Source organism: Thamnophis elegans, chromosome 4 (genome assembly GCF_009769535.1).
Source record: "Thamnophis elegans isolate rThaEle1 chromosome 4, rThaEle1.pri, whole genome shotgun sequence".
In the NCBI taxonomy this organism is placed as follows: Eukaryota; Metazoa; Chordata; class Lepidosauria; order Squamata; family Colubridae; genus Thamnophis; species Thamnophis elegans.
Genome location: NC_045544.1, coordinates 15,109,078 through 15,126,037, shown reverse-complemented (window position 1 = coordinate 15,126,037; position 16,960 = coordinate 15,109,078). Strand labels below are relative to the sequence as shown.

Here is a 16,960-nt window from a genome sequence, read left to right as displayed (position 1 = left end):
CTGCATATGGAGGAGCTACCTGATCTTTCATTCTTGCTTTTCTTGGTAATGCTACTGTAGATTCGGTTTCTGCTGTAATGGCAGTTAGCCTTTGTTCTAGTTCACAAGTATTTTCCTTCAGGGCTGCTTCCACTTTTCCTGTGGAAGGTGCAGGAGAAGAACAGGCTAAATCTGCTGGCCGTGGTGATATGCTCTCCATTCTGTTAGTGACACCAATCTGATCTTCTTCTTCATCACTGGAGAGCACAACTGAAAACAAAAGCATTTGCCTGATGTTTATATTTTATGATAATATCAAATTCTAAATAAGAAGTTTAAGACAGGGAAGAAGTATTTAAAACAAGATAAAATTCTAACCTAACCAGCGTCTTGATGATCTCAAAAGTAGAAATGACAGCTACAACGGACAGGACATACTATTCATATGTAGGAATCTAAGATATAAATGCAATTTGAATTCCATGTAACTTTAAAAGACTACATTTTAGAACTTAGAACTGAATGTGTGCTTCCTAGATTGTCTCTATGAAAGCATTAAATACACATAGAACTCCTATACACATAGAACTCTGCTCCATCAGAGATCTTCAGAACATACTCCAATATTATTAAGTACCGTATTTTCACCCATATAACCCGCCCACGCAGATAACCCGCCCACGCATATAACCCGCGGGTTTTCTGGAACGTGTAAAATGTTTCCCGTATACCCCGCCCACGCATATAACCCGCCCACGCATATAACCCGCACACGCATATAACCCGCCCACGCATATAACCCGCGGCGAGTAAAAGAGAAGGGAAACAGCTGAGATGGGGGGGGAAGAAACGGAGAAAGAAAGAAGCCTGCGCACGCTGGGGAAGAGGAAAGGAACGAAGGAGAAGGAAACAGCTGAGATCGGGGTGGGGGAAGAAACGGAGAAAGAAGCCTGCGCACGCTGGGGAAGAGGAAAGGAACGAAGGAGAAGGAAACAGCTGAGATCGGGGTGGGGGAAGAAACGGAGAAAGAAGCCTGCGCACGCTGGGGAAGAGGAAAGGAACGAAGGAGAAGGAAACAGCTGAGATCGGGGTGGGGGAAGAAACGGAGAAAGAAGCCTGCGCACGCTGGGGAAGAGGAAAGGAACGAAGGAGAAGGAAACAGCTGAGATCGGGGTGGGGGAAGAAACGGAGAAAGAAGCAAGCCTCCGATCGTGTAAGCCTCCGATCGTGTAAAATATTTTCTGTATACCCCGCCCACGCATATAACCCGCAGGGGGGCGCTGTGCATGTAAAAACCGCATATAACCCGCGGGTTATATGGGTGAAAATACGGTAACTCCAGTGATATATTTCCTCTCCAAATTAGTGAAGGTTATCATTTTAATTTTTACCTAGCTTTATTTATTTATTTTTTTAAAAAAGACATACTTGGATCATTTAACTCAGATGCTGTTGTCTTCTGCCGTAAATGTCCAGTCATTTTAGAACCCACTTTTCCATTTGGCCGTAACATAGCAGGGCCTATGTTGCGCCTCACCATGAGGTCCGTAGAAACTGTACCAGGAGATGATCCATAAAACTTTTTTGCATTTAATCCTGTGTTTAAAGAATGTTGCTCTGTTGAACTGTCATGTATCGATTCTCGTGCCAAATTATCATGTAAAGGCATGGTTTGCGTGGATTGTCTTGGCAAGCCTTTAAAAACTCCAGAAAGCTGGCATTCAGTCTCACTTTCATTTGTTTTTCCAATGCATAGGCAAATTCTGGAATAACTATCCAAGCCCTAGGGTTAAAAAAAGATATTTTTGTGCATATTTTAAAACACTATTATGAGTATACAACAGTTGTTGAATAGTGTTTCTATATAGATTCAGAAATCTAATTTTTAAAAAAAAAAATAGAATTAAGCTGTTGTCATAAGTTACTATCTAATTTAAATTACCAGCTAATTCAACTGTTCTTTTCCTTTTTGTCAGGTTTTGTCCCTGTCATTATTCTTCCAAGCTTTTCCACCTATATTTTAACACTTTACTTTTAGTGTCACAGCTTTTATGTCTTTTACTTCTTATCTCATTTCAAAAAGGTTCTTGCCACTTACCTGCTCATCTCTTAAGAATAACCACTGAACATCACTTCAAATATTTAATCACAGATTTGTTGAAAGACAATGTTTTAAAATATTTACCACTTTTATATGCAGTGAAAGGACAACAATTCAGGAAGTCCACTACTTTACAACTTGAATATTAATATTGAAATATCTAGTTTATTTTCTAATGGAGTCTGTGTAAAAGAAAATAATTTTAGATTTAAAAAAGCAAACTGTTACAACAACAGTATTAGCAAAGGGATATGCAGCCTAACTACAACAATTATAAAAGACTTTATAACCAAAGCTTTGAACTGTGGTTTTACCCTTTTAAGAAATGACACTTCCTTTAACAGCAAGTAAGGAAAATTAAATATATGACCCACCTCTATGTGGGTTGCATTAGTTTTGGTGGCAGGAGATGGAAGCAAACCAGCCTGATATTGCCGTTTCTGTTGTACCCTCCTTGTAATTACTGACTCTGACTCTGAACCAGACTCATCTCTGTTCTCCATCACTCTTTCTATAAAAAAATGAATAAAAAGAGGGAGATCATTACTAATCACCACCAAGTATCTTCACTTGAAGAACAGCAACTCTAGTTTATTCTTTTGCTTTTCATCAGGATGAAGAAAAAATAATTATTAATTGCTTCTGTCCAGGCATCTATGCCCTATGATAATTCAAGGGGGGAAAAGGCTGTGAAGCTATTCATTCAAAACAACTGCTTCTCACTTTAAGCAGTGTGTAGCTAAAATTTCAAATGGAAATTGATGTAACAGTACAAAGACCTAATTTTTTCTAAATATGGACCGTAACCTACAGACTGGATATGTTGATTTCAATATATTAAATAACTATAGTAGGTAAGTAAGTCAAAATCCGAGAGTGACAAGTTCTTTAAGAAAATATATATACCGTATTTTTTGGAGTATAAGACGCACCTTTTTCCCTCAAAAAAGAGGCTGAAAATCTGCATGCATCCTATACACTGAATACAGTATTTTTTGCCTCCCTAAACCCCACCCCTTTCCCCAAAATGGCTGTGCAGACCCTTTAGGAGGTTTTCAGAGTGCTTCTGGGGGCTAGGGAGGGCAGAAATTAGCAAAAAATGGACCAATTTTTGCTCAATTTTGCCCCCCCGCAGCCCCCAGAAGCACTTTATAAGCCTCCTAAAGGGTATGCAGCCCCTTTTTTTGACAAAAAACCAGGCCTGTTTTCATGAAAAATGGGCCGTTTTTTGCTCGTTTTGGGGGGGGCATCCCCAGCAGCACCCTACAAGTCTCCTAAACACTATCCATTCCCTTTTTAAAAAGGGGGGGGCATTTTGGGAGGTCTGCAGAGTGCAAAAACTTTTTTAAAATTTTCTTCAAAATCTTGGTGCGTCTTATACTCCGAAAAATACGGTAAGTGTAACAACACAATGGTAAAGTAGTCAAGAGAATGGAGACTAAGAAAGCAACATAAATATAATTCCTGCTACTGGATAGTTAGAAAGGGATTTGTTTTCTCACTTCAAAACACATTGTTATAAACTGACATTTCTATATCACCAATTAAAAATGCAATTTTCAGCCCTATTAATTCCCACCTTAAATAAAACGTGCAAGGTTTATTCTTACCAAAAAGTAATAAAACAGAGAAACGGGGAGACGGGACGACGACAACAGAAAACTAATTTTTAAAGATCAAGCAGAACAAGAATTTTCTTCTTTTGTAATGAAAAGGGCAAACATATATTATTTCTTCTTATTTAAAATATACAATTAAATCATTTTAATATTTTTTAAAAAACTTTTTTTAAAAAAAACACATACTCATCTCCTGAAGCTGAGACCATTTATTGCAATTGTTATCCACCTTTGGAATATTATCGGGGTATTCTTTCCTAGGAAAAGTCAGTAAAAATTGTATTTAAAATACAGCATGTCAACAAAATGTTAAAAGGCATTTATATTTTACATTGTAGAAACCTAGAATATTAAAATCTACAAGTTTCTAAACAGTGTCAAAAAGGCTATGTGAAACTTCTGAACCTTTTATTTTTGACTCCCATTACATTGTCTAGCCATGCTGAAATTTGTTGAGTTTTTACCAATTTAAAGTAGGAATCACAGAAAAGCTTATCATAGTGAACACCGATACACACACAAAATTCCTCACTCATGTACATCTATCTTATTCCTTTAAACTTCTAAAAGAATATAAAGGTGATTTTAGCCACTAAGATTGTCTACTTGATTATTAAATGCTATATCTAGGCATTTAAGTTCCATTCCTTGGTCAGTATACAGGTAGTCCTTGACCTACAATCAGTCCATTAGCAACTGTTCAAAGTTACAGCAAGCCCCAAAACTGGGACTTATGACCTCTAACATGTGCCTCCCCCCCGCCAGTCATATGAACACATCTACAATTGGTTGAGCTGATGACTGCCATGTTCTCTTAACCACTGCAAAAAAAGTTTACAAAATCATGTGCAGATACACAGTGACCGGCTTTATGACCTTCGTGACTTATGACCAAAATTGTGGGCTTAATGATAGTCTTACGTCAAGGACTACCTGTAAAACAAAAGGCTATGAAATAGAAAGTTCCTAACAATATTATCTTTGACTTTCAATCACAACTTAAGCGCTGTTTCATATTCCATGGGTTCTATCAGTCAACTTCATAAAATAAGTATGTAGTTATTGCCACTGTCCTGATAAACTCTTTTGTGTGAGGAGAAAAGCATATTATTTCCATATTGCTGGGGGGGGGGGGACATGAATTCTCATTATGCAATTAAGGTAAAAGTATCCATAAAATAAGGAGATATTGACATTTTAAAGATATTGATAAGACACAAAAGGTTTGCAGCAGTGCAATAACTATCTGTTCAGAAAAAAATTCTGATTGAGAGAAGTGCACTAAGCTACTTGAAATAGTAAGCAGAATTCTATGTTACAATAGATAATGGGGAGAGAGAGGGGGAGGGAGGCGGAGAGGGAGGGAGAGAGATTACATCTCAAAATTACAAGGTGTCTTTTGCTATTTATAGTTCTGGCAGTCAGTTTGTCCATAACCACCTGAGCTATTATGAATTTTAGCTTATAAAACAAATCAGACATTTTATTGTCTAACCATCCCTTCTGTCAGCATGCCAAACTTAACAAAACCAGAAAGCTTCCATCTGACTTGTTCAGTACATGATCGAACTAGACTTTCTAACTTGTTCTAAAGTAGCAAGGAACCAAATGCTAAGAACAACTGTTGTTTAAATTTCTGGCTTGTCAAGAGAACCACCATTTGGAGTAAATGCTGAATAAACCACAACGTAAATCTTTTTGGTTGGTTTAGCTATTTCTTCCAGAATAAAAAGCGCAATAGAAATGATCTGAAAAGAACTGACGCATAGGTTGATCGCTATCAATAAAGCCAGAATTCTCAACAATTTAGCATATTGTTGTACGTGAATAAGATTCTCTTTACTAAGCTATTATTAGATGCAAAGCACATATTTTAGGATAAAATGGAACAGATAGTTGATACTGCATGCTATATTCTTTAGCTATCTAAGATTTACTGTTATTCCTTATAAGTGTAAAATTTTGAAGAGATAATCATGAATACTTAACAAAGATCTAAATGTTCACTTGCCACTCTTATTTATAGGAAAAATATCAATCTTACAAACAAACAACTTATTATTTATTTAATTTTATCAGATAAAATAATAATTGCCCAACAATAGAAAACTTTAGATGGCAGGAACCATTACTCTATTGAATTTTGATTAACTTTATATTTTATCTCAATTGCAATTGACTTATTGCAGGCAATACTTTAGATGTATGATGAATAAAACAATGTATATTTTCTACCTACCTACTTTTTTAAAAAAAAATCTCTATGCATCATGGATTTATGTCACTTAGTTGCTTGATCATGTTTATTTATCAGTTTGATAAATATATAGAAAATAAAAAGGTGACTATTTTTTTTAAAAAAAACTGTTCACTTTAAGTAGATCACCATAAATTTCTGTTTTATCATTAACCAATGACACTTTGCAAATACATTTTATATACTAGACAGTTGTATCACTTAAAGATGCAACAAATGAAATTCTATTTAAATATCCCCCACAAATAATGGGCAAGTCAGTTACATTTTGCTTAACTTTAGAAAAATTTAATTAATTTAAATTTTACAGCAATTCCTGTTAATGTATTAAATCTTTTATTATATAAATGATGTAATTTGCTATGGATTAAAATAAATAAATTAAATTTGAAAAATTGAAGGGTATATTAAAAATGACACTTGCGAGGACTTAAGATATTTTACTGCAGACTAAGGAAGAATACAGTATCTCTGTAGCTAATTGCATGCACATCTATTACTTTTCAAATATCCAAAAAAGAGAGACTTATGTTCCCTCCCCAAAATTATTGTGACATATTCAATGGCTATAATAAGTCACAATGCAATGCTTCTAGCCCTTACAATCGTATTTTACTATTTTTCTTAACCTTAATTCCTTTGGTAGAAGGCAGCTAATAAATTGAAATAACAACAGCAGTAACACAACACACAATGGGCATTAGAAATCTGGCTGCTTTAATTCAATGGTGGGTTGTAGGTGGTACGCCCTGGTACGTGTGTATCGGTGCCTTCCCGTTCCGGTATGGTGTTCCAGAGGGCCCACTCGCCCCGCCCGAGCTCCTTACCTGTATTTGAGCTCTTTGGCGCTTCCGCACATGCACACAGAGCACACAGTGCCTGCGTGACGCTCCTCCGAGCAGCTGGAGCATCACGGAGGCTTGCAGAGGCGCTGGAAGAGGTAAGGATGTGTGCACATGCTGTGCACATGTGCGCGCACTGCACACATTCATGCGGTGGATGCCAGGCCCCATTGCAATCATACCGGTTGCAACAGGATCCAGAACCCAACACTACTTTAATTGTTTTATATTATTTACAGTTTCCTATGATTATTTATGTCATCTCAAGCAAACAACAATAGTGGGTTAAGCCATGGTTGTTGAATTTAACACAGAATGCTTAATCAATTGCACTTAAGTTATAAAGAGAGAGTGAAGCTTCCAATCTTATTGCATTGTACTAAAGGATAAAGCATATAGGGTTTGAAATCTTTATGATTCATACCTAGCAGTAAGGAAGTATGGAGATGGCATTCAAGAAGAAATTCAACAGTCATTAAAATGAAACACCCATATGGCCCAGAAAGGGAAAAGGGGGTCGAAAGAAAAGATTACTCCACCTGGATTCTCTTTGGTATAATATGGGGAAACAGAGACTCTCTATCAGGTTTTTGAGATTCTGTTATTATATTCTGCATCAATAAAAGAGAATTCCAATAGTTCTTGTTGGAAATTTATTTTCCAACCTAGCCTATTCAAAGAGCTGACCAAAAAGTAAAGATAAAGTTTCCCTGGTTTAGTCACGTTCCCTACACCAACTCTAGGGGACAGAGCTCATCTCCATTTCTTAGCCAAGGGAGCCAGTGTTGTCAGAAGACATTTTCATGATCATGTGGCCTGAACGACTGTAAGGCAAGGCCCACAAAATGCCATTAGTTCCCTACCGAAGTACTTAGCTACTTGATTTATATGCCTTTGAACTGCTCAATGAGTAGGAGCTGGAGCAAGTAATGGGAGCTCACCTTGTCGCATGGTGCTCGGGTCTGGAACGCAGGCTGTAAGCTTTACAGCTAAACTCAGCATTTTTAACTGCTGAGTCATCGCATCTCCGAAAGGGCTGACACTATAACCATTCATGTATGTGTGCGTGCATGTATGTGTATATGTATGTAGGTATATCAATATCTGTAGCTCTCCTAAAGGTACTAAAACATGAATATATAAAAGCCGTATTTTTCACAACACGAGGACACTGCAGATCAAAATGCATAAAAGTAAAATGTGGTCAATATATATTCATACTGTAGTACATTTAGGAGAGCTATGCTTACTATGAATCCCCATGGTTATTTTGAATGCCCTATTAAAAAGAAGATTGTCTAGGAAGAATAGCATAATATAATTTAGCAAAGCAGGAAAAATTGATCTAAGATTTTTATCTGCCCAATTGGCAGAGATATTCTGGTCTGCAGTATGACATGAACTATGGAAGAGTCTACTCTATTGATATTTGAAAGTATCACTGTAGTTTCTATTAAAATTGCGATTGTTTTTTTTTCTAGATATGCTTCACAGAGCAGAATTATTTCATAATCTTTAATTTATCCATTAGATTTGTTTCTAATATTTATGGATGATGATGATACATAATTTTGCATAGTATTTTTAAAATATAAACCAGTAAAAAAAGGTAAAGGATTCCTGTGGATTTACTCTTCTAGTCATTGCCCACTATAGGGGCTGTGCTCATCTCTGTTTCAAGCCCATTGAGTCAGTGCTGCCTGAAGACATTTCCGCAGACATGCTGCCAGCATGACATCACACTCAAGTGATATCTATTTATCTACTTGCATTGCGTGCTTTCAAACTGCTAGGTTGGCAGGAGCTGGAACAAGAATAGGAGCTCACCCATCAGGTGGCACTCAGCCTCAGGCCTCGAACCTGGTTGCCAGCTTTCCAGCCAACAAGCCCAATGTCTTAACCACTGAGCCATCATGCCGCCCGTTATGCCAGTAATGGAAATAATGTCTGCCTGAAATCATATACTACTTTTCCAAACGTGTATTGTACGGTTTTTCCATATAGATAAAATAGGGGGTGCCAAATTTTTCAACTTTCAATTTCCAAACATTTGGGGTGCTGAAAAGTTGTGACATCCCTTGGGAATTGGAAATATATTTTGGTTATTTTAATATAATTTAGATGTGCTTGGTAAGTAATTACATAAATATCAGAACTTTTCGAAACTTGTTTGCTTCAGAAACTAATTTTATTTCAATATCCACAGCAAATGATAGGATCATTCACAAACTTGGATAGGAAATAGAGGTTTTCAGGTATCTGGGTGCTTTAGCAGTGACACCTTTCTTTTAGGTAAAGAATTAAATAAGAGGAATACTTCAGCATTAATCTCTAAACTTTGTTATTACTGCTGGTAAGATAGGACCACACTATTAGTTATTGTAATGAGTTACGAGAATCTGGTAAAATTAATTAAGAGTCTGATGATATTAAAGAAATAGTATTACCACAAAACATCTTTTTATCCAAAAACTTAATTAGCTAATCAGGACACATTACCAGAAACACTCCCCCCCAAAATATTCTACCAGTGAGATCTTGTTGGCTACAATTACATGGTTGAAAAAACATGATGATAAGAGGCTAATTAAAGATGTCTTGCAGTATGACGCCTTGTAATTTATTTAGTTAAATGAAAAGGATCTTTTAAAAAGAGCAGTAGATCAAGAAGTAGGGGGGCATCAACAGAAGTTTGAGGCTGCACTGCCCCCCCCCCTTCCACCTCGATGCCCCAGAGCCTGCAGACTGTCATATTTCCTCCCGGGCCTAAATGTATATTTTGTATGCAGAATTGCTAAGTTTATAACTAAGGCAATGGTCCCAAAAACACAATACATTGAACAAACTGGATATCTTGTAAGGGTCCTTCATTTAACTGATTGCTGATTACTTATTTTAACACATTTCATTTCCTATCTATCTTATTCTGGAACTAGACTATGCACCATATTTATTTTATTATTTTATTTTAGTTGATAGAAGTCACAAGATCAATCATAAACTACTACTATTAAAAATAAAGAAATAATTTTAAAAAAATTATAATGTGTATAATTGTTTTAATTATAAATTAGAATACATTAGTTTATTATTTGTTTCTTATAATTTTGACTTTTATAACAAATTAAAAAATCAAACAATTTAAAAATTGATCCAAATAATTTTAATTCTTCTCATTCACTATTTCTATTCTGAAAATAATGCATGAACAGTATTTGATCAGGCCAACCTAAGTAGAAAAGAAGTTCAAATGCCTTAAATATATAAAAATTATAACCAAATACTCTGAATAACTGAATCTATTTGTCATGATCCTGACCATCATAATTCGCCATATCCCTTTCCAAATCTCTTCTCTGCATCTCATACTGTTAGTCCTGTTAACTAAGTAATTGGGACTTGAATTTCTATCACTAAGTGATGTAGTCACAATATGCGACATGACCACATTGCTTAGCAACAGCAATCTTATCACTCCCTACTGCCATTGGTAAGCAGAGTCATGGAGGTCCCAGGTGGGTTGCAAGCAGGCCAGTGGGCAGTTAAGGTGTGATGCAAATGCGTAGTGCAATGTGCAGGAGACCACTGATGGCTCTTACAGGTGGGGGAGAATGTATGGGTGGCTCATGAGCCACTGTGCAAGGAAGGCAGGGGTGGATGATTCCAAGTGAGTTGCCAGAGCACTTGTGACCTTCCCTCTTGGTTTCTCAACTGATTTTGAGAAGCCAGGAAGGAATCTCACAAATAGCTATCAAATGACTACATGACGCTGCAACCATTCTAAATGGTCAGTTGGTTGCCAAGAGTCCAGATTGTGATCATGTAACTCAGAGATGAGTTGCTCCCAGTTCAGCCGCACTGGTAGTGGCGGCGGGAGGTTCCGCCCATCTGCCTGAGCGCTTCTATGCATAAGCGCGAGCATGAGCGAACCAGTAGTAAACCGGTTAGTAACCCACCACTGATGTAAACTTCAGGAGTGCTGGGACAGCCAGAACTTTGAGCACCAGTCATAAGGACCATTCATTCAGCTTCATCATAACTTGAAACAGCCGCTGAAGGAGTAGTTCTTAAACGAGGTCTCGTTAACTGTAAGACCTAGAGAAGAAAATCCTCCAATATAATAGAACTTTGGAAGTCATTTTGTCCAGCTGAAGTGCACTTTTACCAACCACCTAAGCTTTTCATGATTTGGATTCTAAATTATAATCATCTCCATCACATTAAAGATTATTTCTTACTTCCAATGTCATATATCCTTCAGATCATCTCATAACTAATGTCACTAAGTTTTGTGTCAAGTTGGAGTCTTGGCTTATATTTTCCATATCAAGGCAGAAATATAAAGGCAACATTTATTCTTATTTCAAAATCACTTACATGCTTTGACTAAAAACAGTAAAATGGGGCATATGAAACCGAATGTGCACTGATACACTTGTCTTATTCAAGATAAGCCGAAAGCAACTTAAACAACTTAAAGCTATGAATAGAAAATGTAACAAGAGCTGATATCTGTTTAGATAAGCCTGTCCTCAGTTACTATCCAGGTAAGAAAAAAAGTCATTCAGGAAGTGCCAGAAAACAATACTTCTACAGTAATTCTCATTATCATGGCCATTTCCCTTGTGCTTACCTTCGTTTAGATCCCGATTGCTTAAAATATGAAAGAGAGAAATATTGTAAGATACAAAGCCCTTCAATATGAGTTCTTTAAAATGTGCTTTTAGAAACCTAAAATTTTAACATTTAATATCAAATGCAGAACATTCATTGGTAAGTAGCACTAAACCTACATGTTTACAATAAGGGAATTTAAACCTAAACTACAACCAGATGCAGTGTATCAGCTGGTTGCCTCATTATTTTCAGGTAACCAACACTTATTGAAAGCGTATTAAATAAGGACCTGCTTCATAAGAAACTTGGAGTTACCAGCTCCTCCTCCGCAAGGCTGGATTAATACAGAGTATAGCACATTCTTTAAAAGGACTCCATTGATCAAGCAGAAGAGCCCAATACAAACTCTGAGGAAAAGGCTAATATGGGTAGGATAAGCTAACCTTCAAATCTAAAATTTTATTCAGGGTTTGTCCTTTGGACATGAGATTTTACAAGGGTGCTGGATTAACAGTCTGGTAAAAAAAGGAAAAAGAACGCATCTCATTCCAACACTATTTTGTCCTATTCTTCTGCCCTTGTAACTATCCCCCTAAAATTCTGCTTTATTACAAGAAAATAATAATAATAATCTGCTCTCTGCCACCAAGTACAATCTCATCCACTGGAATGGGTCTGCAGTATATAGACAAAACATCTGAAAGTTTCCCATCTATATAGCTCGAACTTATTTATTAAAAAAATGAAGTAATTTTAAAGAAATTGCCAACATAAGCCAAGCAAGCTACCTTTAATAGTGATAGTGGAAAACTAAACTTTCCTTTTATGTGTAAAATAAACTCTGCTGGATCGCCTTAAAGGATTCTCTGAAGCACACAGTAGGGACATGAGTATGATTTCTGGGTAATAATAAATTGTTTTCTAATACTGCCAAGTGTTAAACAAGGCTGAAAATAAAATGGCCAAGCAAACTTTAGAAAAATAGTCCTGTATTAAACACATGTCCAGTAATGAAATAGCAATCTGCCACAATCAAAATGCCATCACTGTGTCCCTATTATAAAATTAAAACTGGAAACAACTTTCATAACATTCATTCAAAACATACAAATGGAAAAAAATTCAGAACCACATTCTTGAACAAGCTCTAGTCATATAGCATGTTACAACTTCAAGTTCACGTATAAAGTTATAAAAAAAATCCAAATCTTTAAAGTCAGACTTCAACCAACAAACATAAACACGATTTTTGAGAAGATCAGAATTAGAATGAATATAGTAAGGAGCTTGACAAGTAAATGCAGGATTAGAAACCAACAACCCCCAACATCAGACATAGCATAAGATACAATTTTCAAAAGGTCTTAACTAATTTTTGCTGTAAGGAGAAGTTAAAGTACTAAAATTGTCCAAGATATTCAACAACTTTAAATGCCACAGTTAGGATTCTGAATACTTCAACAACTAAGGCCTCTATAGTACTCTATTGGTTAATACAATGACAATGGAAACATTGCCATAAATGTCCAGTCATTTTAGAACCCACTTTTCAGGAGAAACTAATAGAAAAAAGGAAAGTTTCCCCGAAAAAGGAGATACTAAAAGCACAATTGAAAATATAAAATGCCAAACTGATGAAGCCAACACGATACACAAATAACTTATGATAGCTGAATCAAAAAACAAAATGGCTATATAGATGAATGTCACAAGAACAACACAAACAGCTAGCACAGAACTATAAAGAAGCTGGCAAACAAAGCTTAAAAATCACATACAAGAAAGCCTTCTTCAGATACACTCAACATTAAAAAAAAATACAAAAAGAGATCAATTGCTCAGTTAAGAAGGAAAAATGCTAAAAAGACCAAAGGGAAGGCAGACCACTCAACTAGTATTTTGCTTAATCTTCTGACTAGAGAATATGTATCCTATTGAGAATTATGAAGAACAGGATGAGAATGGAACGGAACTTTGAGATAGAAATGTATTTAGTGATACTTGTCAATCTTGAATGAATTTAAAATCTTCCAGTTCAAAGGAAATACATTTTAGGATAGTGACTGAACTTGCTGATAACTTTAGGGTGACTCCTTTAATAAATCCAGAATAACTGCAGGTGCATATTATCCCTATCTTAAAAAAAGGAGAACAATTGATCCAAGAAATACAGATCTGTCTGTCCGAGATTGTTTTTTGTAGATAGAATTCAGTCATTCATAATCAAGAGCACGTACTTCATGAATAAACCTTGCTGGACTAATCTTTTCCTCATTTTTGATAAAGTAAGTTCCTAGCAAGTTGTAGTAGTGCTGCAGACGTTATGTGTCTTTTTAACAAAGGCATCAGACAAAAAACCTCATGGCATTCTCATTAACAAGCTGGTTAAAGGGAAGGCCGGTCAGATGAATTCTAAGTGGATACATGCCTTACTGAGCATTGCTGTAGGAATGCTCATCAATGGTTCTTCACAAACTGGAGTGCGGTAACAGATGGTATCACTATCCCAAAACTGGCACATTTGATCTCGAGCAGGGGTGCCAACTCACAGTCTGCGGCCGGATGCGCCAAGCCATCCCCGGTTTAGCAAAGGGGGGGGAGTTGCAATACATCACATGATGACGTGAGTTTTGACACCCCTGGTCTACAGAGAAATGATTCAAGGGAAACCTGATATCAGTGTTCAAATATCTGAAAGGCTGACTCAATTCTTTAAGTTCTACATTGCCCCAAGAACAGGACCACTATCAACAGATTACTATCACTATTAAGGAAGTAGGCTCAAACCACATATTAGAAGAACTTACTCTAAACGATCAGTTTTCAACAAGAGGAATAGATTGCCATGTGAAGTGGTTAGTTCCCTTGTTGCTAAGGTTTTCAAACAGTGGATGGATTATCATCTATCATAGATGCTGTAATCATCCTGCATTGAGCAAGGGGGAGGGGGTGTTGGCCTAGATGACCTCAAATATCCCTTCTAAGTCTCTGATTCTACCAATAGCAAATCACATTTAAATACTGAGTATAAATTACACAGAAGACAAACCTAGTAAAGTCAGACTGGGGGTCTATGACTTTTAGAACTTACTTTTGTGCTGCTGTTTTTACTCGTGTTTTGTGTGTGAGGACAGAAACGTCTGGCCTTACTTCTGATTCTGAACAGGATCTATTTTCAGCATTTACACTGAAACATAATAATAAAATACGAAAGAGTATTATTGTTATTATTCACAACAGGACCGAATGTTCAACTTATTTTAAATAGTCTTCAATCATTTTATCTTTAAATGAATGAATGAATCAGAGCTTCCACAACACTGTCTAATCATAGCAATTGCTTAAGTGCTTAATTAATAGCAACTGGCAGCCAGTAAAACAAATAGGAAGGATCCACATGTTCTACTGCTAGTGCAGCAGGTGAAAAAGCTTCTTAAAAAAGTGCAGTGTTTTATTTTCTCTCACACCCATTCACACACAAAACAATCTGTTTCACAAGTTCATTATTAATAACTGAATAACAATTGGAATTCAGTATTATTGGACATTTGGGGCACTTAGAGCAGAGATTTAAATTTTTACTTACACTATTTAAGGAAGTTAAATGCAACTTAAAGTTAATTTTTAATCAAATAAATGCTAAGCATTATCTGTACAGGATATATAAATATATATATAGATCATTTTTTATTTTGCTTATTTGTTTTCTTTTTCTTCTAAAACAGTAAAGAAAAAATTAAAGAAAAAAAAATTAAAGAAAAATAAAATTCATTATTGAAACAATTTGTCCCATTTCAAAAATCTAGTTAATAATTTCAGTGATGATGATCACAGCAAATATATTAGGAAATACTGTTGGGTAAATGGGCAAAGGAAATTAAAAATGGTAAAAACAAAGAGTTGACAAAGAATTAGTTATGTTAGTTTGTGATAACTATATTACACAGGTTTTACTGGGTATGATTTTATTAATATTGTCTTTCCATCTTGATAACTAAAAATACAAAATTGCAGATCCTCTCCAAAAAATCTGAACTATGAACTATTTGAATTTATCTTGTTCACCTGAAGAATATACAAAACTAACATTGCTTAATTTCACAGTGCAAGGGAAATACTAAAACTATAATTTTCAATTGGTATAGATTTCCGAAGCGGAATTTCTTTTCTTTGAGATGTAGAAGGTAAAGCCATAAATCTATTAGGATTTTAAACACGATCCTAATCATCCAAGGGGAATCTGCTGATGAGATTAATATAATGACGTAGGGATAAGCCAAATTTATCATCCAAAGAATTTATATTGATGCAGAACATTGTTTCCAGAAACCACAAACTGCTACCAAATTGGCATAATTTGAGAGTATATTTGTGGCATGGTTTGAAAGGAAATGCCAACATTCCATTCCATTCCAACATTCTCTACATATGTGTTCCTACATAAGATAAAGTTTACAAATTCTTCTTCTGAGGCAATTGAAGGAAGAAAGAAACTGATAAAATATAAACGCAATGGGCACAAATATGCTAACAGTACATAAATGAAGAATCATTTAATGGCATAGTAAAACAGGAGGTAGCCCAACAAAACATAGATATAACACAGAGTAATTCTGAAATAGATTATTGTCAGCATATTACATATAATTTTGGAGGAATCCTAAAATGTTATTTTATCAAAAATTTTCAAAACAACTTGATTTTTATTCTAATTTAAATAACATAAAGCAAGGAACAATTGTGTTTAAGTGTTTACATCTATGTAACATTTACCATGATTTTTTGGTCTCAAATTTTAAGCCAAATACACAATGATAGATTGCAATAATTATAGTTTTAAAATTTATTAAAGTCAAGGAAAAAATAATTAACTCATTCGCTAGATAGCATTTCCAAACATCTCCCTTTCTCCTCCAACTTGGGCACTAGCAAGATTGGTGGCTGCTGTGGTTGGAGGAGAAAGAGAACAATTAGTTGAATGTTTGCTAAAACAGTTTTTATTTTTATAGGAATTGGCATAGGTGCAAAGTTTAAAAAACAATGCTCTAAAATAAAATAAAAAATGATGCACAAAAGCCCAAGTCAACATTTTCTGGAAAGCAGATATCAAACCTATAGTATATATTCCTTTGTTGGAAAATAACTTTATTTAAAAGCACACGACAAGCAGTTAGTGTAGCATAATACTATCATTGGAACAGATAGTCTTCAGGAGATTAAGTCTAATTTTGTCCCTTGCATTCTGTGATTTTCATCGTACAACTCAACATAGCAACTGAAATACTGGCAACAAAAGATATATGCACAGGCATTCTTTTGCTAATAACCAGACGTCATTGGGTTTACTGTAAGCTTTAGCTGGAAAGGGGAAATTTTTCTCTCTTGAGTGTTCAATAGCAACAAATAATGTGCTCCTATCTGTTCGTTCTGGTTCTGTAAAGTTCTGTGTAGTTGGACATTTTTATATATAGTTATATATTCCAATATGTATCTAAAATAATATTTAGATATTATAATAGATGTATTTTTATACTTGCTTAAATAC

The 16,960-nt window shown here is 35.5% G+C and overlaps 1 protein-coding gene across 4 annotated transcripts in view; it reads right to left on the bottom strand.

The window, feature by feature from the left end:
• SENP6 (SUMO specific peptidase 6) overlaps window positions 1–16,960 on the bottom strand; it is a 66,368-nt gene that overhangs the window by 28,255 nt on the left and 21,153 nt on the right. For all 4 annotated transcript variants that reach the window (XR_004255178.1, XM_032215286.1, XM_032215287.1 and 1 more), the window contains exons 5-9: window positions 14,507–14,602; window positions 3,886–3,956; window positions 2,455–2,591; window positions 1,408–1,762; window positions 20–249 (exon numbers count right to left, since the gene is read on the bottom strand). Coding sequence is in view for 3 of the 4 variants with exons in the window: in XM_032215286.1 (XP_032071177.1) it covers window positions 20–249; window positions 1,408–1,762; window positions 2,455–2,591; window positions 3,886–3,956; window positions 14,507–14,602 (889 nt within the window). In the remaining variant the exon portion in view is untranslated. The remainder of the gene's footprint in view (window positions 1–19; window positions 250–1,407; window positions 1,763–2,454; window positions 2,592–3,885; window positions 3,957–14,506; window positions 14,603–16,960) is intronic.